The sequence below is a fragment of the Grampus griseus genome (genome assembly GCF_964374135.1).
Source record: "Grampus griseus genome assembly, chromosome: 2".
NCBI classification, from domain to species: Eukaryota; Metazoa; Chordata; class Mammalia; order Artiodactyla; family Delphinidae; genus Grampus; species Grampus griseus.
The window spans coordinates 100,162,400-100,188,558 of NC_139018.1; the positions used below are offsets into that span (position 1 = coordinate 100,162,400).

Here is a 26,159-nt window from a genome sequence, read left to right on the forward strand (position 1 = left end):
TCCCTGGTCTTTGCCATGATGTTACAATTTAGGAGGTGGCCATGTTCTTGGGCAAAAGAGTGAGAAACTCCATAGTCACATATTAAAAGGAGTCCTGAGGAGTCTATTCATTGTTTTAGTTCTGGTTATCATTATTTTTATCTGTTCATACCCTTGCTTATTTTTAGTTAAAATGTAAGTGTGCTTATTAATTCGTAAGAGTCATTTAAATAAGGAATGAATATATGTGGAAAAAACCCTATTTCTCTTTTATGATTTATATGTCCTCTTGGGCTTAGAGTGTTTTCCCTATGCAAAATCAACTAAGCATTCACAAACATTTTATTGATTTTTTAACAGCCTAATTTATAAAAACATAAACACATGCCTAAAAAAATATGTAAATATAAAACACGCATACATATATGCTTATGTGTATACCTGTCTATGTGTTTACTCTTACCCCGGTGTGTTAACAGAAACTATTTAGTGAATATAGTTCCCTATGCTATATAGTAGGACCTTGTTGTTTATCTATTTTATATATAGTAGGGTGTATATGTTAATCCCAAACTCCTAATTTATCCCTCCTCCACCCCCTTTCCCCTTTGGTAACCATAATGTTTGTCTTCTATGTCTGTGAGTCTTAGAAACACGAGATTTCTAAGAGGCTCTCCAGTCCCTTATGTAGATGTAACAATGCTTATTTTAATAAAAAGAAATTTTATGATTACATTTATATTAGTTCTTACATTAATCCACCTGGAATTTAGACGTTTTCCTAATGAACTGCCCAAATATCAAAGCAATGTTATCAGATAGTCATTTATTATTTACTAAATTATATTCAAAAGGCTGTTTCTCTGCTATTTATTTTGTTCTGATGTGTCTTTTGACTATTACAGGCCAATACCACACAGTTTTAACAATTAGAAATTAACATTGTACTTTATTATCTAATAGGTCAAATCACCTACATTCTACTACTCTTCTCCCTAATAGTTTGAAAAAGTAAAAGATAATTGTACAAGGATGCTCATTAAAACAATGTTTAAAATAGTGAATACAGAAACAACCTAATATCTAACACAGCTGTGATTTTTAAAATTATGGTATTAATAAGTAGAAAAATATGAATCTTACTTTAAACACCACTAGTTTCCAAATCAAATCCAATTTGGATTTTCAACTAAATGTTCATTAACCATAAACTAATTTGGGAAATGACCTATCACGTAAGTTACTAATATATTATTTTCTATCTCAGTAAGTTTTTTTCTTCAAAATCTTCTAAATAGATGCTGCACTTTACTCATCTTGTTATTACTGTGAATTTTATCCATTATATTTTGTAATCACATGTTATTGGTATACCGGAAAGATTCTGAATTTTACACCAAGCTGCCTTAATTAATACCCTGATTAATTTCAATCATTCTTAGCTCATTTTCTTGGAACTTACAGGTCAATTACATCATCTGCAAAAAATATTTCCCTCATTTAAATTTATAAAATTCTTATTTTTGTTCAGATCTTATTAAACTAACTATAATTTACAGAAAATGTTAAAAAATATGGATGTGACTAGTCTGCTTTTTCTAAATCCTTATTTGAATTTTTGTTAACTTTTCCCAACCAAAATTCTAGGAAAAATGCTAGGTGAAGAAAGGGCTAGATAATTTTTCTTTTCTTTTCTTTTTTTATGTGGACTATTTTTAAAGTCTTTATTGAGTTTGTTACATTGCTTCTGTTCTATGTTTTGTTTTCTTGGCAGTGAGGCATGTAGGATCCTAGCTCCCCCACCAGGGATCAAACCCACACACCCCCACCCTGCGTTGGAAGGTGAAGTCTCAACCACTGGACCATCAAGGAAGTCCCAGGGCTAGATAATTTTTCTAGTGAAGTCTAAGAAACATCTTCAAAAGGTCTTATTCCATAATTTTCTTTTTAGAGGCAATAGATTAATTAATCTCATCAGGTTAACAAGCAGCCTACTATAAAACACACAGCATAAAGATAGAAATGGGGAAAGTACTTAATCTAAAAGACAAAATCACCTTTAGCTGGAATAAAGTTCTAATTAGAATGTTAGATTTTCTTTTGCTAAAAAAAAATTGTGAAATCTCGTGTTCTGCAGTGTTCTACTCAAGCATTAAATTTTTATTTTTATTTTTTTAAAAGTTCTCTTTATTATCAATTAGAAGGCCTTTAGGATTCCCTGGCATGGTTTTTTTTTTTTAATTAATTAATTAATTAATTTTTGCTGTGTTGGGTCTTCGTTTCTGTGGGAGGGTTTTCTCTAATTGTGGCAAGCAGGGGCCACTCTTCATCGCGATGCGCGGGCCTCACACTATCGCGGCCTCTTTTGTTGCAGAGCACAGGCTCCAGACGTGCAAGTTCAGTAGTTGTGGTTCACGGGTCCAGTTGCTCCGCGGCATGTGGGATCTTCCCAGACCAGGGCTCGAACCCGTGTCCCCTGCATCGGCAGGCGGACTCTCAACCACTGCGCCACCAGGAAAGCCCAAGCATTAAATTTTTAAAAACCAATACTTGAATTTTGAACCTTTTATGTTGGGATCCCACCAAAGAAGTAGCTTTACAGCTTTTTGAAAATACTTTAAAAATAAGATATTAAAATTAACTATTTGCAAGAATCGTCACCACCTTATAACCTGTAGCATCTTGTAACTATTTTCATTTAATAGAGGCAATTAAAATCTGTTAACATTTTACTTACTTGTAAGTACTTTTAAAAAATTTAACGACTTATAAAATGTATTCTACATGTTTAAGATTTCAAAACTAAGGATCTGTAGTATATTTCTGTTACATTAATATTTCAAAATTTTATTTTAATTAAAAGCCATTACTAAAAGGAACACCATATACAAAATTTAAATAGCCTTTTGCCAATTAACTGAAATATAACACAGCTCAAGTATCATTTTATATACATGAATTTCATGAGATTCAGTTTTTCCTTATATTTACCTTTCAGAATTTGATGTTTCTGTTTCTCCTTCAGCCATATTAGGTCTTGTAAGTTCCTGAAATTATTAATAATAATTTTCTTTTATATTCAAAACTAAGCTTAAAGTAAACTACTTTTATTATACTAAACTTTCTAGATAAAAAGAACTTAAGTGTGCTACCTAGTATACTAAAGAAAGAGAAAAAAATTTTCTCAATTTAAAGTATGTATTAAAATAATTCTCATAACTAAAAGCATGATTTCAAAAATTGCTTTTTAAAAAACTTGTAAGAATTTCAGTGTACCAAAACCTTCTGAATCAAGGACATGAAACAGTTATCCAGTTATAACAATACCTGCTTTCCTTAGATTCTTTCAAATGTGGGCCATAATTATAATTACTTGAATAGAAAACTAGTAAAACATAGCTTGAATTTGAAAGCATCATCCACAGTATTTTATACACACATTAAATACAGGTACTTAGATAAAACATTTATGAAATTATGATTTTATATTTGGAGCCATGGTAACCCTTCCATTGTCAAACCAAGTAATATTAAACAATAGATAAATGAAATATTTTTGCTTATTTGAAATGTTTTTTGGTGAGGAAAGAATACACAAAAACCTCAGTAAGCCAGAGGCCAGCCTAACAGTTTATAACAAATTATTGAGCATATATGATGCATGAGGTAGTATGTTAAGAACTTTACATTCACTATCTCATCACTTAATCCTCATATTAGATATTATAAACTCCATTTCTACAAATGAGAAGAAAGACTGCGGGGGTTAAGTAGAAAACCAAAGGCAATACTACAGTAAGTGGTGAAGTTTCAAATCTAGGTCCAGTTCAGCCACAACAGTGATTGATTCAAATCTGTGAAAGTGATATGGTGTATTAATCACACACATGTAACATTTCCTCACTCTCCAAAAGCCCTGCTAAAATGAGGGCAAAGAAATAAAATATTTTCACTCATAAAGACCAAGAAAACATCAAAGCATACTAACTGTCAAAGAGATTTCAACAAATTTTTAGATGGATAGTGGCTGGAGGAATCGAAATTGACTTCACAGTGTGGAGGAAGTTACAACTAAATGTCTGAGCTGGGAGTGCAAGGAAAAGAGAATCAGTTTTCCCAGAGAACATAAGAGATCTGGTATTTGGAGAAATTCAGTATACTATCCAGTACATAAAAGGTAAAAATGAAGCATGAATACTGCTGAGAAATCTAAATGCTCTTTCCCCAACTCACACAACAGGTACCTATCCTTTCCTCTACCACTTAGGCCAAAGGTTAACTCTGTGAACTGGAGACAGTCTAGACTTGTGAACACCAGGAATGGCAAAGGGCAGGCATGAGGTACTGAAAGAAAACAGAAAAATTTAGTAGAGGTCCATAAACTGAAAAAAGGGACCCACATTTATCTCTCTGCCTGGCTCCCAGAATGCTAGCAGCCAGAGGAACCACTCTTCACTCCACCACCCGCAGCTGGAATCTAGAAGATTCCTCTTTGGAGAAAATTATCAGCCTCAAAGACTTTGAGAGCATCCTCCCTACCAAAGAATCAGTCAGCTCAGCAACTGATTTTCCTATGTTGAAGTCTAAACAATTACCATGCAGACTGTGCAGGCTGTATAGCACACCAATCCATGAGGCAACCTTCACAATATAATCCATGTCAGCAGTTCTCCAAGTGTGGTTCACAGACACATGTGGCCTCCAAAACACTTTCAGGAGGCATGTGAGGCTAAAATTCTTGGTACTAAAGCAGTGGTGAGTAAAAATGCTGGCATCTTAACTCAAATCAAGGCACTGACATAGAATCAAAACTGTACTAGCAGTCACTGTATTCTCCACTGGCATACACCAGCAGTAAAATTAATTTTATTAAATACCAATCACTGAGTGCACGTCTTTTTAATATTCTGTGTAATGAAATACCAAATATGCACAAAGCACTGCTATTGCACACTAAAAACACTTGGGTCTGTGACTGAGTTGCACGCTGAACTTAGCCACATTTTTTTCATGGAACATGATTTTTATTTTAAAGAATGACTGTCAAACTATGAATATTTAGACTTGAGTATTTAGAAGACATTTTCTTTGAAACTGACAAAGTGAGCATGTCACATCAAAGAAAACAACTGACAGTATTTGTTGCCGTAATAAAATTCAAGGAAAAATTAAATTTTAGGATAACTTGTATCCACTATTCATGAGATTAATGTTAATATTAATGAATGTGATTACCTGATATTATATAATGAAACATGTCAACACTTAGAAGATCTATGTAACTTGTGAACCAATATATTCCAAATGACTAAATGCACATTGTTACAAAATCATGCATGGATAAAAGAGTCAATCAAAGTGTAAGCCAGACCAATAGATTTTAATGTAATAGAGTACAAAAAGTTCAGTGATATGGAGTCAGATTCCACATTGCAACAAACCTTTTAAGAAAAAGTTCACTTGTCTACTTTTGATGTCATAAAAAAGAATAATCACAATTATCTGAAGAGATTAAAGTACTAGATGAGGCTGGGTATTTTTCTTATATTTCAACCAAAATAACATATCACAACAGATTGAATGCAGAAACATGAGGATCCAGTTTCCTTCTATTTAACTAGACATTAAAGAGATATGCAAAAGCATAAAACAATTTCATTCTTCTAACTAAATTTCTTTTGTTCTGACAAATAGTTATTTTTCAGAAAAATATTTGCCATTTTAAGTAACAGTATTGTAAAAATTTCATACTTTTAATTTCTAGTACTGTAAACATCAATACATTTTGAGAGTACTAAGGGGTATATATAACAGGGTTGTACCCTGTGGAGTGCTGCAGTGCACAACCTGTATGGCTATGCAAGGCAGCCCTGTCCCTGTCCAAACACAGGGTTTTCGATAAACTTTTTAGCACTTCACTTTTATGAACAGCCAAGGATCACCACACAACTGAAGACATTCTTTACATCAGACAGATCAAAATAAACAAGAGAATAAAGAAAGAGGCTAGGAGACATCAGAGACTTTGCTGGGAACAAAATAAATATGTATAATATATTTAATATCCCTGGAGAGGTATGAAATGTTATGTCCATTAAACAAGAACAAAAAACTATGAAGACAAAACAACTGAAGAACAAATAAAAAGAACAATTCAAAACTAAATATATGGCAACTAAAATAAGCAATTAAATTTAGAAAATCTTTTTTGAAAGGTTGAATGAAAGGACAAAAAGATGGAAGGCAAGAAAGAAAATGCCATACAATCAAAAGAGTTGATGCAGGAAGTAGTGTCAGATCAATAGGAGTTTCAAAAAAAAGAGAGAACAGAGAAAATAAAAGTGAAAATTTACCAAAGAAATAAAACAAGAAAATTTCCCCCAAACAGAAATATCCAAAATTACAAAGGCTTATCAAATTCCTACCATAATGAATGAAAAAAGGATGATGGGTGAACATATGAAATTTCGAAACACCTGAGATAGAGATAATCATTAAAGTTGCCAGAAAGAACAAAATAACATAAACACAAAGAAAGTGGACCAAAAATGGCATCAGACTTAACGAAAACAATACTTTCAAATATGCATAGGAAAAATGTTTTCTATGTACTTCAGCCAAACTATCATTAGAGTAAATACAGTTTTAAATTTACACTAAGTGAAAAAAGAATCAACCTTTCTGTGGAAGTTGTTAGAGGACATGTTTCATCAAAATAAGGAGTAAAACAAGAAAAGAGGAACTCACAGTTCAGGAAACAGGATATCCAACACAAGCAAGTGGCAAAGTAAAATCCTGATACAACAAATTATGCATTAGGCTTAGACAGCAACTAGTTTAAACTAAAGTAGATTGGAGAGAAGATCTCCAGGCCCTCCAACAATTTTTTTTTGATGTGTGAACATTTAGAAAAAATACTTCCAAACATTAGACAACACATCACAAATTTTAAAAAACCGCATTAGGTGCACAGAAGACTAAACAAATCAGTAAAAATATATTTTTACCCAGAAAAGTAAAATGAAGTATAGGAAAGAAAATCATAGTACACTTCCTGGCTCAGTATACATAATGGTCTCAAAAACTGTGATGTTAACTATGCTGACATCAGTGCTATGCCAAGCCATATAGAAACGAGATAAAATACACATAACATAAAATTTACCATCTTAACCGTTTTTAAATGTATAGTTCACTGGTATTAAATACATTCACATTGTTATGCAATCATTACCACCATCCATCCCCATAACTTTTTTCATCTTGTAAAACTGGAACTCTACATCCATTAAGCAATAGCTCCTTATTCTCCCCTCCCCACAGCCTCTGGCAACCACCACTATACTCTCTTTTATTTTGTTTAAGTACCTCATACAAATGAAATCACATAATATCTGTCTTCTTGTGACTGGCTTATTACACTAGCAAAATGTCCTCAAAGTTGATCCATATTGCAGAATCCCCTTCCTTCTTATGGCTGAATATTCCATGGTATGCATATACCACATTTTGCTTATTCTTTCATCTATTGATGGACACTTGGTTTACTTCCATGTTTTAGCTATTGTGAATAATGCTGCTATGAAAATAGGAGTACAAATATCTCTTCAACTCTTTGCTTTCAAGTCTTTGGGGTACAGTATACCCAAAAGAGGAATTGCTAGATCATATAATTTTTTTGAGGAACTGCCATACTGCTTTCCACAATGGCTGTACCATTTTACATTACCAGCAACAGTGTACAAAGCTTCAATTTCTCCACATCAGCATCAACACCTGTCTTCTGGTTTTGGAGTTTTTTGTGGTTTTGTGTGTGTGTGTGTTTTTATGTGTCTGTGGGTTTTTTGGTTTTTGTTTAACAGTAGTCATCCTAATGGGTGTGAGGTGGTATCTCACTGATTTGCATTTCTCTAATGATTAGTGATGTTGCACATCTATGGGTTTATTGGCCATTTGTATATCTTCTTTGGAGAAATGCCTGTTCAAGTCATTTATGCATTTTTGAATTGGGTTGTTTATGTTGTTATTGAGTTTTATGAGTTCTCTATATATTCTGGATATTAATTCCTTATCAGATATATGACTTGCAAATATTTCCTCCCATTCTATGGGTTGCCTTTTTATTCACTGTATAGTATATTTGATGCACAAAATTATTAATTTGTACAATTTTTTTCTTTCATTACCTGTGCCTTTGGTGTAATAACCAAAAAATCACTACCAATTTCAATGTCATGAAGTTTTTGTCCTTTGTTTTATTCTAAGAACTTTATTATTTTAGGTCTTACATTTAAGTCCCTTATCAATTTTTTTTTATTAATTTTTTTAATTAATTAATTAATTTATTTATGGCTGTGTTGGGTCTTCGTTTCTGTGCGAGGGCTTTCTCTAGTTGCGGCAAGTGCAGGCCACTCTTCATTGCCGTGCGCGGGCCTCTCTTCTTGCGGAGCACAGGCTCCAGACGCGCAGGCTCAGTAATTGTGGCTCACGGGCCTAGTTGCTCCGCGGCATGTGGGATCTTCCCAGATCAGGGCTCGAACCCGTGTCCCCTGCATTGGCAGGCAGATTCTCAACCACTACGCCACCAGGGAAGCCCAAGTCCCTTATCAATTTTGAGTCAATGTTTGTATATAGTGCTGGGTAAGAGTACAACTTAATTCTTTTGCATATGGATATCCAGTTTTCCCAGCATCATTTATTAAAAAGACTGTCCTTTTCCCATTGGTCTTGGCACCCCCATAAAAATTATTTGACCATATATACAAAGGTTTATTTCTGGGCTCTCTATTCTATTCCTTTGGTCTATAGGTCTGTCTTTATCCCAATACCACACTGTTTTGTTTACTGCAGTTTTGTCATAAATTTTAAAAGCAGGACATTTGAGTGCTGCAGTTTTTTTCTTCTTTTTCAAAGTTGTTTTGGCTATTTGAAGTCCCTTGAGCTTCCATATAAATTTTAGGATGAGTTTTTCTATTTCTGCAAAAAATATCTTTGGAATTTTTGCAGGGATTGCAATAAATCTGTAGATTGTTTTGGGTACTATTGGCATTTTAACAACATTAAGTCTTCCAATCCATGAACATGGGTTGTCTTTCCATTTTTTTTTGTCTTCTCAAATCTCTTTCAGTAAAGTTTTATAGTTTCTTTGTAGAAGTCTTTTACCTCTTTGATTAAGTACATTCTTATGTATTTTATTCTTTTTTATGCTATTAAAGTTGTATTGTTTTGTAATTTTCTTTTCAGATTGTTCATTACTTGTGTATAGAAATACAACTGATTTTTGTGTGCTGATTTTGTGTCCTGCTATTTACTTTACTGAGTTAATGTAAGTTCTAATAGGGTTTTGTATGAAATCTTTAGGGTTTTCTATATATAAAATGGTATCATCTGCTAACAGAGATAATTTTACTGCTTTTCGAATTTAGATGTCTTTTATTTCTTTTTCTTGACTAATTGCCCTGGCTAAAACTTCCAGTACTATGTTGAAAAGAAGTGGTGGAAGTGGACATCTTGCTTTGTTCTTAATCTTAGAGGAAAATCTTTTAGTCTTTTACCATTGAGTATGATGTTTGCTGTGGGTTTTTCTTATATGGCTTTATTATGTTGAAGCAGTTTCCTTCTGTTTCTAGGTTGTTGAGCATTTTTAACATGCAAGGGTGCTGAATTTTGTCAAACACCATATCTGCATCAATTGAGGTGATAATGTGGTTTTTGTTGCTTCCTTTCATTGAGGTGGCTTATTACATTGATCAATTTTCATATATTGAACCAGCCTTGCATTCCAGGAGTGAATCCCATTTGTTCATGGTATATAATCCTTTTAATATATTGCTTAATTCTGTTTGCTAGTATTTTGTTGAGGATACTTGCATCAATGTTCATAAGGGATATTTATCTGTAGTTTTCTTTTCTTGTATTGTCTTTGTCTGGCTTTGGTATCAGGGTAATGCTGGCCTCACAGAATGAGTTTAGAAATATTTCTTCCTCTTCAACTTTGGAAAAGTTTGAAAGAAGTGGTATTAGTTCTTATTTAGATGTTTGTTAGAATTCACTAAAGAAGTCATCAGGTCAAGGGGTTTTCTTTGTTAAGAGATTTTTGATTACTCATTCAATCTCCTTACTAGTTATGGATCTACTCAGATTTTCTATTTCTTCATGATTTAGTCTTGCTAGGTTTTGAGTTTCTAGCAATTTGTCCACTTCATGTAGGTTATCCAATTTGTTGACACAGAGTTCATAGTACTCTCTTAAGATCATTTTTATTTCTATAGAAATGGTAGTAATGTACCCACTTTCATTTCTGATTTTAGTAATTTAAGTCTTCTCTCTTTTTAAGTATTTCTGGCTAAAGGTTTATCAATTTTGTTGACCTTAGCAATGAACCAACTTTTCTCTATTGCTTTCTATTCTCTCTTTCATTTATTCCTGTGCTAATTTTACTTCTTTCCTTCTACCAGCTTTGGATTTAGTTTCTCCTTCTTTTTCTAGTTCCTTAAGTTGTACAGTTAGGTTGCTGCTTTGAGATCTCTCATTTTTTAATATAAGGATTTACAGCCATATATTTCCATTTTAGCATCACTTTCACTGCATTTTAGAAGTTTTGGAATGTTGTATTTTTCTTTTCATTCTTATCTAAGTATTTTCTAATTTCCCTTGTGATTTCTTCTTTGATCCATTGGTTGTTTTAAAGTGTATTGTTTAATTTCTAAAATCTGGTGAATTTTTCATTTTTCCTTTTATTATTGATTTCTAATTTAATCCTGTGATCAGAGAAGATACTTTGTATGACATCTATCTTTTAAAATCCACTGAGATTTAATTTGTGGCTTACTATATGGTATATCCTGGAAAATATCCCATGTATACTTGAGAAGAATGTGTATTCTGTTGTTGCTGGGTAGAGTGTTACGTGTATGTCTGCAAATCTAGTAGGTTTATTAAGTCTTCTACTTCCTTACTTATATCTAATTATTCTATCAATTATTGTGAGTAGAGTACTGAAGTCTCCAACTATTACTGTAGAATTGTCTATTTTTCCCTTCAACTCTGTGAGTTCTTGCTTCATATAAATTGGCAGTCTGTCAGTAGGTGTGTAAATATTCATAATTGTTATATCTTCTTGCTGTAGTAAACTTTTTATTAATATATAATGTCCTTTTTCTCTTGTAAGCTTTTTTGATTGAAAGTCTATTTTGTCTGATATTAGTAAAGCCATCCATACTCTCTTTTGGTTACTATTTGCACAGACTATCTTTTTCATCCTTTCACTTTCAGCTTGTGTCTTTGAATTTCAAGTGAGTCTCTTGTATACAGCATGTAATTGGATGTATTTTTTATCCATTCTGCCAACCTCTGTCCTTTGATTGGAAAGTTTAATACATTAACATTTAGATTAATTACTGATAAGGAGGGACTTATTTTGTCATTGGGCTATTTGTTTTCTATGTATTTTATTACTTTTCTTTGGCTCTCATTTCCTTCATTACTGACTTCTTTTCTGTTTAGTTGATTTTTTTGTCGTGAAATGTTTAAAATATTTTCTCATTTCCCCTTGTGTATATTCTATAGCTATTTTCTTTATGGTTACTTTGAGGATTACATGTAATATCCTAAAGTTATAACCCTCTAATCTGAATTTATAGCAGCTAATTTCAATAACATACCAAAACTCTGTTCCTTTATAGTTCCATCCCTGTTCCTTTTGGTTGCTGATGTCAGAAAATTACATCTTTATTCATTGTATACCTAGATATAAACTAAATGCATTAGTCACCTAAATTATGCAGGAAACAAAATTAGAAGTTACAAACCAAAGTTAGAGAAATACTAAATTTTACACTAAAAAATTGTCTTTTTTCTTTAAATGCATTCATCTCTTAACTCATGTAGAAAACAAAAAGTACAGCTACAAATCACTGTTACAAAATACTAGCTTTTATAATTTCCCATGCACTTACCTTTATTGAGATCTTTATTTTGCCACAGAGCTTTGAGTTGTCATGTACTGTCCTTTCATTTCACCGTGCAGGACTCCCTTGAGCACTTCTGGCAGGGCCGATCTAGTGGTCAAGAACTCTCTCAGTTTTGTTTATGTGAGAATGTCTTAATTTCTAACTTTTGAGTGACAGAATTGCTGGATAGAGGATTCTTGAGGTTTTCTTTTTAGCACTTTGAATATACCGACCCACTGCCTGTTGGCTTCCAAAGTTCCTGATGAGAAGTCTGTGGATAATTTTATTGAGAATCCCTTGTATGTGATGATTCAATTCTCTTTGCTGCTTTCAAGATTCTCCTTACCTTTTGGAAGTTTAATTATAACGTGTCTTAGTGTGGGTCTCTTTGAGTTCATCTTACTTGGAATCCGTTGTGCTTTCTGAATGTTTACATTCATGTATTTCATCAAATTTTGGAAGTCTGCAGTTATTACTTCTTCAATTATTCTCTCTTTTCCTTCTGGGACTCTCATGATGCAAATGTTGGACTACTTAATGGTGTCCTAAAGCTCCCTTAGGTTCTGTTCACTTTTCTTCAATCTGTTTTCTTTCTGTTCCTCAAACTCAATAATTTCTATTGTCTTATCTTGAAGTTGGCCGATTCTTTCTTCTGTCTGCTCAAATCTGCCTTTGAATCCCTCTAGTGAATTTTTCATCTTCAGTTATTGCACTTTTCATCTCCAGAATTTCTTTTAGGTTTTCTATCCCTTTAATTATATTTCCACTTTGTTCAAATACTGTTTTCTTGACTTTCTCCACACATTCCTTTTGTTCTCTGGGCATCTTTAAGACAGTTGTTTTAAATTCTTTGTCTAGTATATCTGCCATTATGTCTTTTTCAGGAAAAGTTTCTGTTGATATTTTTTTGTTTTGAATGGGCCATACTTGCCTGTTTCTTTGTATACCTTGTGATTTTTTGTTGAACACTGGACAGTTGAGTCTAATAATGTAGTAACTCTGGGAATCAGATTATTCCCCTTGCCCAGCATTTGCCTGTTTTATTTTAATTTTAATTTTTAATTTTTATTGTTGTAGGCTGTCTCTGTTCCCAAATCACCCTGAGGTGTAAACCTAAGGTCTTCGTATGTCTTTTCTGAGCCTTTCCCTGGGCATATGCAATCTCTTTCTAATTTTACCCACATACACAGTTGTTTTTGAATGTCCTAGTCTTTAACATCTGACTCCTGAAAGGGGGAAAAGTGAAAAATGAAGGGAGAAAAAGGGCTGTCCATTTAAATTCCTTGGAAGTCACTTCAGCTGGAGGGGAAGGGGCTTGCAACAATGGGGGAGAGGTGCAACAATAATGTGCCCACTTCTTTGTCTGCAACTCCTTGATAAGAAGCAGCAATCAGATTCCCAGTATCTGGAGGACAAGGTCTTTTTTGCCCACTCTGGCTCCCATAAGTTGTGTGCAAGCTGCTCCAGGAACATGTGCACGGCTGCCTGCCATATGGCTGCTACAGTGCTAAGGGCTTAAATTGATGGAAATTAACTGCAATTCACTCTCCAAGTCTTCGCCTGGAAGTTGCAAGCCTTCAACAGACTTTAGAGCTTCAAAATAGTTATATCAGATAGATTCAATCTGTGCAATTGCTGTCTAGGTGGGGAGCCAGATTCCTGGTACTTCCTACTGTGCCATCTTCCCACAACTCTCCTCTCTGTATATTTTTTAAAGTTTTTTTCCCCCAGAACATTAAAGTAGTTGAAAAATATTGAAAAGTTGAAAAGTAGATATATTAAACTCACAATAGTAGTTGAAGTTTAAACATTTTATGCCTACCAAAACCAGAATTTATTATCATTTTACTTTTCTGGCTTTAGTGGAAGCAAGCACATCAATAACATTTTCAAAGTCTAATTCTTTTCTTATCTTGTTTCAAATAAGTAAATTGCCGTGCTTGGCAATTTCTCTTGACCAAGTGACAATTCTAAATAATTTAAAATTAAATTCAGCTTACTGAAACGTCTTTTGCAGGATGCTACTGTGGCTGGTATTGTTTTAAAATTTTGAACACCACTTTATCAGTTTTAGAAGACCCAAATATAAGGCTTACATTATATCACAATTTATTAATATTGTATATTGCTTTATACAATTCCACATGAAATTTCTATAGAACTTAAATTGTCAAAATAAGAACTGGGTCAGTAGCTGCTTTTTGTAAATCAGATGTAATCTATAGAAAATAACTTTTCTCCAGTTTAAAAGTTCAAAATCTGAAGACATTTCATTTAATTTTTCATATACCTGTTTCAAATATGAAGTTAGGTCATTTATAACCTAATGTCTACTTGATCAGCACTTTTCCCATAATTATCAATACTCTCACTTAGTGATTCATGCATTTCCAATTTCTTTTTCACTTATTTTCAAATTCAGGAAAAATATTCACATCTCTTGCTCAAGATTTACATTCACTGAACACACTTTCAAAATTACTTTCATTTGTGGTAAGGAAAGGAATAGGATTTTTATTAAGCACAGAACTTTATATATGGTCATGCTTTCTAACTGTAAAGCTTTATTAAACTTTTGCCACTTTGTTCAAAATACCATCCCATATAGATAATGTGTAAAAATCTGTAATATTCTTGTAACAAGATGCTTTTGATCTCAATATAATGTATTCTGACATTTGATATATCTTTTCATATCTGATACACATCTCTAATTTGTGTGCAAAGTATCAAGTATCTTGATTGCATTTAATCTTGATGCCCATCAGGTATCTGTGATTTTAATGTTGTTTTCAGAATTGACAAGAATATTCCATCTGCTCACTGTATTACCCCAGTCCTAAAATATGTATCCTTTGTACAATACTAAAAAAAAGATGATCATATTTGAATTCACAAATGCAGCATTCTTTGTATTAAATTATGATTATGAGCTGGGCAAGGCACAAATCTGGCATAATTATTTTGGGGGAGAAATACTGGCTTATACACACTTGTATACATGTGCCTTATCTATTCCATTATCATATCCTGGCCAGGACAATTTTCTTACATAAGCATCAACTCTTGCTAACTTACTGATAATGTGATAAGCTAGACCATATCTAGTTTTTTTTTTTTAAATAACAACTTTAATGAGATATAATTAATCCAGTTTTTCATTTTGTTGCAATTAAGTCAAAACTTTCGTCTCTTGCAATGACATCATTCTTAATGTAAATATACCTAGTAATCATAAATATTAATTCATGATGTACTATATCTGGTTTATAATCAAAAAGTAAGAAAAATTATTTTGCTTCTTTTATTCTTCTTAGTATTTCAGATTTAACATGATTTCCTAATAACAGTATAAATTTGCTTTGAATTTTACTACACAAATGAAACATATAATATTTATAATGATTAGCTGTATGATTTTAATGTCCTTAGTTCAACTGAATTTAGAACATTCCAGCATCTGAGCTTCCAATAATTTCTTGTGCTACTTTGAGGAATAAATTATTTTTGCACGAAACATACAATATGTAAAGTCACTCACACATATTTTATCACATTCTGTAAAGCATCATCTATTAAACTATCAGTCTAAATATACATTAAAAAACACTTCCATTTAAAAAAATCATCATGATGAAATATGATTTTTTCATTATCACAAATTCTGTTTAAATTTTTCCAATCTTTGAAACCACTTTTTGAGTTGCAAATATTTGATTCTGTTGTAATTTTTGCTAAAAAGAATGCACAGGAAACACAAACTAAAGACAAAGATTCTTTGGAATAAATGAGCCAGTCACAATGAATTAACTCACCACTAGACAATTTTTTAAAAGACCCATCTTTTGAAAATCTTTGCCCACCATGTGAAACACATACTCTACAATCTGCATCTTGTTCTTGGATGGTCCCCTGCTCTATTAAAATCATTTTACTTTATTAGAAACAGGTGACCATGATGAAGAATTAAACATTTAATTCAAATAGCATCTTCTATTTTCTTGCACATGCTTATATTCACTAGCTTCTGAAATTTCTAACATGCCATTATCTTATCTTTTTTGCACAATTCAAAGAAAATTCTTTATTTAACTCTATATTTCATAGTAATTCTATTCTAATAGTGTCAGTGTTAGAGATTTCATTTTAGGTAGCTGGAATATTTTTTTCTACCAAACCTGTTACTGTGCCCTATAATTTTGATCAATTTCTTGATGCATGCATTTTTCTTCTTTTTCTAAACAATGGACCACTTGAGTTTTTAAATGCCATATTTATTTTTAAGAATTTTAGTATAAATTTTAAATATATTTATTTTTAATTAATACATTCAGTTAAATATAATAATTAATTTATATGAATTAGTTCATATAAATTATAATATTTAACAGGTCTCCATAAACATTTGTATGAAAAATACAAAAATCAATAATTACAAACAATAGAAAACTACATACCAGGTTTCCAGACCAATGGGGTGAAAAAAAAGTAGTGAAAAATATTTTTTATATAAACAAGTGAGTAACAGTAAATTATCACTGTTTTAAGTGAAGAAAGTATAAAGTTTCCTGGTAAGAAAATACTTTTTCAGAAAATTTTCACATTTCATCAAATTTATTTATGAAAGGTCAAATATATTAATAAATAAAATTTGTATTACTTACCTTAGTACCCTTAATAATATTGTAAAAAAAATCATATAAACATGTATTTTTAATTAAAAAAAAGTTTACCTTTTACTTAGCAGTACCATGTGAAGCTACAAACAATGAAAACAACTTGTCACCTTCCCTCATGACTGAACAAGGACCATCAAAAAAGCAGAAGTGAGACCTTGTTGTTCTTGTGTCCCCCATGTGCATTGACTCTCAGGGTCATAAAAGTGCAAGGCTGGATGCTGTCTTTAATTACTATTTTGAAATTATGTTCATTATGGATTACTCTGCATTAATTTTTATTCTTAAACATATTAAAACAAAATATTTATCTGATTATTGAATTTTTTGTAGCTCCCTTGAATTTTTTGCCAGAGGTGAGGTCTCACTTGCCTCATTCTAATTCTGGCCCCGGCTGGGATGCTGGGGTTGGGGGGATAAAGGAAAGTAGGGATGGTGGTCTAGAGAAGCAAATTCTTAATTACTGTAACAGTAAGTCCTAGTTGAAAAAAAGACAAACAAAAATATGGTTACATTATTTAGAAATATGGAGATAAATATTTCACCAAATAGCTAAAAGAGTTGAAAATAGCTACCTCTGAAGAGTTGGATGGAAAAGGATGAGGGAGATGAGTTACTATTTTTATGATAAACTAGCCACACAAATTTTTAACTTTTAATTCGATAAAAATAAAAAGTAATTTTACAGTCTGAAACTCTCAAGTGTCTGAAAAAGTTACAAAGCAAAAAGCAATAAAAACAGAACAAAAAAGAAAAACAAAAACCTTAGAAATTCTTTATGGATAGCCCCAAGTAGTCTTACAGAAATAGGCTATAGGGTTAATTTGCCATTTCATTAGTGAAATCACAGGGGACCTCTATTTTGTATATTATGTGTATGTTTGAATTGAGAAAAGAATATTTTTAAAAAGAGAGAGAAAAAACACCATAAAGTCACCCTGAGAGGACTCTTGTGTGTACCTACCATACCTGATATGCTTGGAATATGGTAGTTATCTTATTGGATTACAATTCTTCCATGTCTAATTTTCCTACTAGGTTTTGACCACCTTGAGGATAGGCAAATAATTTTATTAATCTTTGTTCCCAATATAAAGATTCCTGGAACATGCTATCAAGTGTTTCCTAATAGCCTTGAAGGAAGCAACGAAAGAGAAAGGCATATCTGTACCCACCTTCTCTCTCTTACCTCTCTACTTAGTTATAATGAAACTACACTAACCATCAGACTAGAGGAGAAGAGTTATGGTATATATATATGTATGTGTGTGTGTGTATATATATATATATATATATATATATATAAAATTAGGATATAAAAGCAGTAAAATGTTGCAGTGTATAGAATATACATGGTAGCAGAACAGAGATTGTTTTAGAAACTCACCATATAATATGACTTCCAAATACAATCTAGCATATGAAAGGAATTAATTTTGAAAGAGGAAATGTAAAACTATACAAATGAAAAAGTGACAACAGGAAAATATTATTGGGGTACAACACTGATTCCACTACAAGCCATCTGATCAAAATCTTGAAGAATAATTCAAGTTATCCACCATCTCACATGTGTACTTAAACACCTGGGTCTATTCGAGGGACTATCCACACCACATATATTTGAAAGCAGTACCAGGTCAAAACTGTTCTATGTGGTCTTCCATTCAATATGGCTTCCTTTAACTCTGCTTATGGCCTACTAAATTTTTAGCATAAGCTTTTTTTCTTTTAACAAAAAATAAACTTAAGATAGTTGGTTTATGTAAGAAAAGGTTGGTTTTATTTGACACAGATGCAACAGGGCAATCAAAGGAAAGTAAGAGTTTGATGATTTATTCAAGTATGAATGCATCAGGAAAGAATCAGTGGATGATGTTATGAAATGATGAATTCGTAAGTTTTCTTCATGTCCATGCTTTTATGTATTTGGAAAGAAGAGAGGCAAACCCTGTTGTCCCCAGGGTACATGGGCCAACTGGGTGATGGAAGAAAACATTTCTATTCTCAAGACCCAGAGACACAGAGACAGCTTGAGAGCCTGAGAACAACAGAGAACATCACAGCAATCCCCACCACCCACCACTGGGCTAGCAAACATCAAAAAACAAGCAACAGCAGTACTGCTGGAAGAAAGGTAAGAGTGTAGAGAGAGAGAGACAACCTCTGTGGCTCAGTCTCACAAGGAAAGGCTAAAACTGAGTGTGGAGCAATGATACCGAGAAAAAAACCTCCAGTAATATAACTTCCACCCTAAGCTCAAGGAAATACTACAAGAATTGAACTTGGCAGTATATGGAGGGTAACCATAGTGATAAAAATAACAAAACCCTGGCCTTCCCTGGTGGCGCAGTGGTTGAGGCTCCGCCTGCCGATGCAGGGGACACGGATTCGTGCCCCGGTCCGGGAAGATCCCACATGCCGTGGAGCGGCTGGGCCCGTGAGCCATGGCCGCTGAGCCTGCGCGTCTGGAGCATGTGCTCCGCAACAGGAGAGGCCACAACAGTGAGAGGCCCCTGTACCGCAAAAAAAAAAACCAACAACCCAAGTCAACTCACTACTAGGTAGACCAAATCCCACACTAATGGCCCAACATGAGAAAAATTATGCCCATTTTCAGATATAAATACTATTTATCTCAGTCCTACACATAATGTCTTGCTTTCAACCAAACATACACAGAAAAAGCAAAGGAAAAAAACCAAAAGTACACTGTCAGAAGATAAAACAATTAGCAGACCCAGACTTAGACACAACCCAGCTGTTGGAACTATCAGACAGAAAATTTTAAATTACTATGATTAATATGTTAAATGCTTTGGTAGAAAAAGGAGGACAACATGCATGATCAGATAGGAATTTTATCAAAGGATCAGGAACTGTAAGAATCAATGCAAATGCTAGGAAAAAAACCCCAAACAAACCACAATCACAGAAATGAAAAATGTTTTTGATGGGTTCAACAGTAGACCTTACACAGCTGAAAAATGAATCTGTAAATAGGTCAATAGATAAAAATTACCCAAACTGAAACACTAAGAAAAAAAAGTGTGGTGGGAGGCGGGGAGGAGGGGATGGGGAGACTAGAACAGGGCATCTAAGAACAGAGATTAATATCAAATGGTATAACATGTGAAATTGAAACTCCAGAAGTAGAAGATACAGGACAAGTCAGAGAATACTGATCAGGACAAATGCCAAAAATAAATACATAAACATATAAATAAACAACTGAGCAAACCAGACTTAGACACATCATGTTCAAACTGATAAGAACTAAAGATAAAGACAAAATCTTGAGGGCAGCCAAAGAAAATTGACACATTACATACATATATAGAAACAAAGATAAAAATTACAGTAAGACATCACATCAGAAAATATGCATGCCAAGAGACAATAAAATGACTTCTTTAAATGCTGAAAGGAAACAGTTAACCCAGAATTCTACACTCACCAAAAACTTACTTTCAAAATGAAAAATAAAGATTTTTTTGAAGGAAAAAAGCATGGAAGAAGTAATCACCAGTAGATATGCAGTATGACATATTTCAAAGGAAGTTGTTTAGGCAAAAGGAATGTGATATTAGAAAGAAACCAAGAGCTACATAAAGAAATGAACACTAGAAATGGAAAAAATGAAGGTGAATACAAAATTTTTTAAGTATTTAATTGCTCTAAAAGACGATTTAAAGTAAAAATGGTAACACTGTATTCTGTCTTTATAACCTACTTAAAAGTAAAATATATGACAACATTAGAAACAAAAAGAACACACAAACTATCGATATTGGAAATAAAAGAGAGGATTATCACTGCAGACCCCACAGGCATTAAAAGATAAGGGAATACAACAAACAACTGTTTACATATAAATTCAACATTATAGATAAAATGTACTGATTCCTCAAAAACCACAAACACCAAAACTCACTCAAGAATAAACAGATAACCAAGAAATCCTATATCTAGTAAAGACATTTATTTGTAGTTAAAAACATGTCAAACAAATGAAAACTTTCCGTGGGATAAAAGAAAGCCACTTGGGAGAAGGCTGATACTGTCTATGTTTCACTTATTCACTCTACAAAATAGAAATGCTGAACCTGCCTCACTTCATTATACTCAGAAAGAGACAAGTAACATTAAGCAATATTTCAAAAACTGACACCAAGAAAACACGTATATAAGCAAAATTATTTCTATACTCATACATTAGACTGCCCAGTACGTAACATTTATATGATAACCCTGAGTGTTATATTCAGAGTGCCTGTTTAAGATAGCTAAAATGTATTTAATATATATTCAAAATATTTCTATTTTAAAAATTATTTAAATCTTTTTGAGTCTTCTAAAAAGATTAATTTTCCAATGTGTCAAATGTTTGATATTTTAATAATTTCATAATTTTTAAGTCATAAATTTATCTCCATTAATTATTAGTTGAACTAAATAACAGGCAAGTGAAATATAATAATGCCTTTGTCAAAATAAAACACTTTACAATTTTACCGAGGGTTAAATATTTTTATATATAATGAAAACAAAAATCTCAAGTTTTTTCTTTCTGATAACATACCAATAATTGTTAGTGATGTACACACACTGAGTTGAAGTGTTTTAAAAATCACATGCACAATACTTTCAAATGTGTAAATCTTTAAGAGATATCAAATATAACATAATTTACCTCAGACACAGGTTCTTGTTCCTTAGCGGGAGCTTCATTTTTTAATCTTGAAAACAAAATAAGTATTGAGTATTTAATTTTAAGTTTACAATAAAAAATATGAAACAGTTGTTTTTTGCATGCTTAAAATAATTTAAATGTAAATTTAAATTAATGCACATTTATACTATAATAGTAAATGATCTCTGTAAATATTTTAAGGGAAAAATAAAATGCATGAGAATAAACAGTAGATTCAATATATGCTCTAAATAAATGAATACAGACATGTATTTCCTCTTCTCTAAAAACAAGAGCACTTAACAAATGTTCTCTATGTTAAGTACAATTTTTAAAAAAGACATAACACATTAGTATAACTGTTTCAAAAAAAGAATTACCCTTTAAAAAATGAAAGCAGGTTATATGCTTAATATATATAATATGCACCAGTATTTACTACTATAGGACTCAAAAAGTGTGAGAAAATAAATATTTTATCTATTGTAAAGTTCAAATGGTAATGTCATTTCAATATATATTACAATTAACTTACTTTAGAGGTGGTAAAATTACAGAAATAATTTAGAATTTTGAAGAATATATTCTCTTAAAAACCTTCATAAGCATAGCTCAAATATTAACTATAAATTTTTAAACTCTGATTTCTAAAAAATACGAATTATAACTTATGACAACATTAACAAAGGCATATGTCATCTATAAAATCTTTTAAAATATAGGGTTGGCCAAAAGGTTCGTCTTTTTCCTTAAGATGGCTCTATTAGCACTTAGTTGTCTTTAACTTCATTCAAAACAATTTTGTTAGATTGTATGTGACAGCTATCATATCAGTGTGCATTTAAAAAAGGACTTATCAAAATTGGTGAATTTTTGTGTAGCCATTTTAATATTGAAGATGAAGAAAAAAAGCAACATTTTCAGCTTATTATGCTTTATTATTTCAAGAAAAGTAAAAACACAACTGAAATGCAAAAAAGAGATTTGTGCAGTGTATGGAGAAGGTGCTGTGACTGATTAAACATGTCAAAGTGGTTTGCCAAGTTTCATGATGGAGATTTCTCGCTGGATGATGCTCCACGGTCGGGTAGACCAGTTGAAGTTGATAGCGATCAAATCAAGACATTAATTGAGAACAATCAACGTTTTACCACGTGGGAAATAGCCGACATACTCAAAATACCAAATCAAGCGCTGAAAATAATTTGTACCAGCTTGGTCATGTTCATCACTTTGATGTTTGCATTCTACATAAGCGAAAAAAACCTTCTTGACCGTATTTCCGCGTGCAGTTTGCTACTTAAATGTAAGGAAAATGTTCCGTTTTTAAAACCAATTGTGATGGGCAATGAAAAGTGGATACTGTACAATAACGTGGAACAGAAGAGATCGTGGGGCAAGCGAAATAAACCACCACCAACCACACTAAAGGCCGGTCTTCATTCAAGGAAGGTGACGTTGATATGGTGGGATTGGAAGGGAGTCCTCTGTCATGAGCTCCTTCCGGAAAAACAAACGATTAATTCCAACAAGTACTGCTCCCAATTAGACCAACTGAAAGCAGCACTCGAGGAAAAGCGTCCAGAATTTTTCAACAGAAAACGCATAATCTTCCATCAGGGTAACTCAAGACTGCATATTTCTTTGATGACCAGGCAAAAACTGTTACAGCTTGGCTGGGAAGTTCTGATTCATCCACCGTATTCACCAGACATTGCACCTTCGGATTTCCATTTATTTAGGTCTTTAACAAAATTCTCTTAATTGAAAAAATTTCCATTCCCTGGAAGACTGTAAAAGGCACCTGGAACGGTTCTTTGCTCAAAAAGAAAGTTTTGGGAAGATGGAATTATGAAGTTGCCTGGAAAATGGCCTTAGATAGTGGAACAAAAGGGTGAGTACGTTGTTCAATAAAGTTCTTGGTGAAAATAAAAAATGTGTCTTTTATTTTTGCTTTAAAACCGAAGGCACTTTTTGGCCAACCCAATATGTCAATTTAACATAAAAACTACCTGTGCCAAAGGATCTTTCTTTTAAACTGCTGACGACTAAATATTATTTGGTGATATTATACATTAAACAATTTTAATCTGCATAAGTAGAGTGACTACCTGATCAGAAATGCCCTTAATAGTTAAGTGATTCATAACTTAATGAAGGCTTAATAACTATACTTAAGGATTAATATATTTAACATAAGCAACAACTATACTAACTTAAATTTCATGGACAAAAATGAAGACATCTAGTAGGATAGAAATGTCAACCATCCTAAAAGCTAATCTCATGGTTACTCAATGAAATACTGAGTTGGCAAACACCCCTCTTTATCCATTCTCTGAGGGCATATTTAAAAAATTAGGTCTATAAATGTTATCTTCCTAGATATTAATAATAACTGTAAAATTACTTATGTCCATTTTAGTTATTACATGAAATTGTAAACAATTTAAAATAGAACACGTCCTTTTTTGTAGAAGTACTATATTGGTAGTGTTTACAATAACTTTCAACTAATTTTGCTAAATAAATCTAAATTAATAAAACTTGCACAAAAAATTGACAAAATGCACAAATTATCTTTTGGGTTAAAGATTTTGTAAATCTCTCAGGTATTTAATTGCAAACAACAATATTCATAAAGATGAAATAATATCAAGTGTACAGTACAACTTCACTGCTTTAATAATTTATATGGGAAAATAATTGTTTTAAGAAGAACATGTATAAAGTTGTAAGAAAACATGAAAAATTTCTGTTTCTCATTGGAAGAAACAAAAAGTAGATATTGATTTTTATTTCTAAGCATTTAATAATTTTAAACTCAGTCTGAAAAACTGTAAAACATATTGGTTACAAACTAGTTTTAAAATATTTTATAAAAGAATTTTCCTTTTCCGCTGTCGAAAATGTTATCAAAGGTCGACCTTAAATTCTTACAAAAGAAACATTACCATGCTAATCATTTTCACATATAGCTATTCTAATAAATTGATTTTATGCAGCAATTAAAATGAAAGCTATTAAGCATGTGTTACTATTATTGCTGGCATTTCAATTGGGGAAACTGAATTTTCTTAATATCTCTGCAAGGGAGGTTGGTGACAGGTTTTTATTACCCTTCATTTTACTAAGAAACTGGTAGATGAGAACAAAATAAATTATTGAAATAACTACCAAGAAGAGGCTTATGTGCCCTATTTTGTTGTGTGGCTTTAACCATATTGGTATTCTGTTTAAGGGACAGAATTGTAATAACCAGTGAAAATATTTAGAAAAATAAATCTAAAAAAAATTAGAAAAGCACACTACACAAAATTTCATTGAGTTATAAATTCATCATTAAAATGTACACTATGTTTTTGCAACTACAAAAGCATACTTTGACATTAACAAATTTTAATACAACTACTAATATATCATTAACACTTTTGAAAAGAAAAAAATGTTCTTACCTTTAATCTTATTCATTAAAGATGCCTGCTGAAATAGTCATCATTTGAGATACTCAATTGCTTGGTAGAAGACAGTGAAATTTGCTAAGCTCAAAGTTCTGAGCTAATGACCTGCCATTAGATAATTAGACTTTTCACCTGTGAATTCTTGCAATATTTTTTAATAGAAAAATTTTGTATAGCATTTAAAACAAACACTATTTAAGATTTCAGTTTAAACAGAAGGATTGACGGTTATGGATTTCAACAACAACCATTAGAGATCAAGATTGCAAATAATTAAATTTTCTTCTGTATGTAAACCTGCTTTCCCTCTAAAGTTCAAAACAAAATAAATGTCCCTACTTGCATTTTTCTGCAGATCACATGACCAATCCAAAGCTACATGTAAAATGAGCATTTTGGTTAAATTACATCATTGCATTCTTTTGAGGTTCCATTCATACTATAAATAAGTGGGGTAGAGGGAAAATGTTCACATTCATTTCAATCAGACCACATTCTTTCCTTCTAATAACATTTAAAAGCCAAAAATTTCAATGCTGATTTTCAAAATGTAATCTTTGCGAATACTTATAAGCAAACTAAAAAGCTGAAAAAAGGTTTACAACAAGCCAGTAGTAAAGTCAACCAGTTCTCAAGACCTTCCAGTTACCCATTCCAGATTAAATTTAGGATAGTAATCATTATACTAATAAATAAGAGTAAAACATCTAGTGCACCATTTCTGACCATTTGTTCTGAGAGGTGTTAACAGATGTGTGGAAAGGATTGATTCACCTAAACATTTACCAGGTTGCACGTACATTAGGTACTGTGCTAAAAGTTCCAGACCAAGGACACAGTCCCTCCTGTGAAGGAGTTTACTGTCAAGGAAATGTATTGAAGCAAATGTTTACAGAATTGTGAAGTGCTAAAAAAGAGACATGTATATTGTGGCTATACAAAGGACTGAGCCACTATGAGGAGGAAAGGTGCAAGGAGGCAGTGAAGATACTACAGTGAACAAGGTTTTGCAGCAAGAGCAGGAGTTAGCAAAGCAGGGAAAGGAGAGACAAGGTGGAGGAAAAGCAAAGAAATATAAAACACAGCAATGATATGATACTGAGTGGTCTCATATGACTAGCAGGTAGGGAACAAGGGAGAGTACTCGAAGATGCAACTGAAGAGATAGCAAGGGCTACTTTAGGAAAGATCTTGATTATCACACTAAAGCGTTTGTGCTAAGAACTTTATTCTAAGGTTAATAAGAAAGTATGATAAGATTTGTGTGTCAGAAAGAAAAAAGGCAGTATCAGAAGAGGATAAGCTCCAGACAAGGAGTTCAGATAAGAGACAGTTAATGACTGATAAAAGAACAACAAAGTGTTTTTTTTTCTTTTATCAGAATTATGGGTCCTAGTTT

The 26,159-nt window shown here is 32.4% G+C and overlaps 1 protein-coding gene across 5 annotated transcripts in view; it reads right to left on the reverse strand.

Moving 5' to 3' along the window:
* ZNF280D (zinc finger protein 280D) overlaps positions 1-26,159 on the reverse strand; it is a 119,322-nt gene that overhangs the window by 1,870 nt on the left and 91,293 nt on the right. For all 5 annotated transcript variants that reach the window (XM_082647887.1, XM_082647888.1, XM_082647889.1 and 2 more), the window contains 2 exons: positions 21,300-21,345; positions 2,971-3,026 (listed from right to left, as the gene is read on the reverse strand). In XM_082647887.1, coding sequence (XP_082504013.1) covers positions 2,971-3,026; positions 21,300-21,345 — 102 coding nt within the window. The remainder of the gene's footprint in view (positions 1-2,970; positions 3,027-21,299; positions 21,346-26,159) is intronic.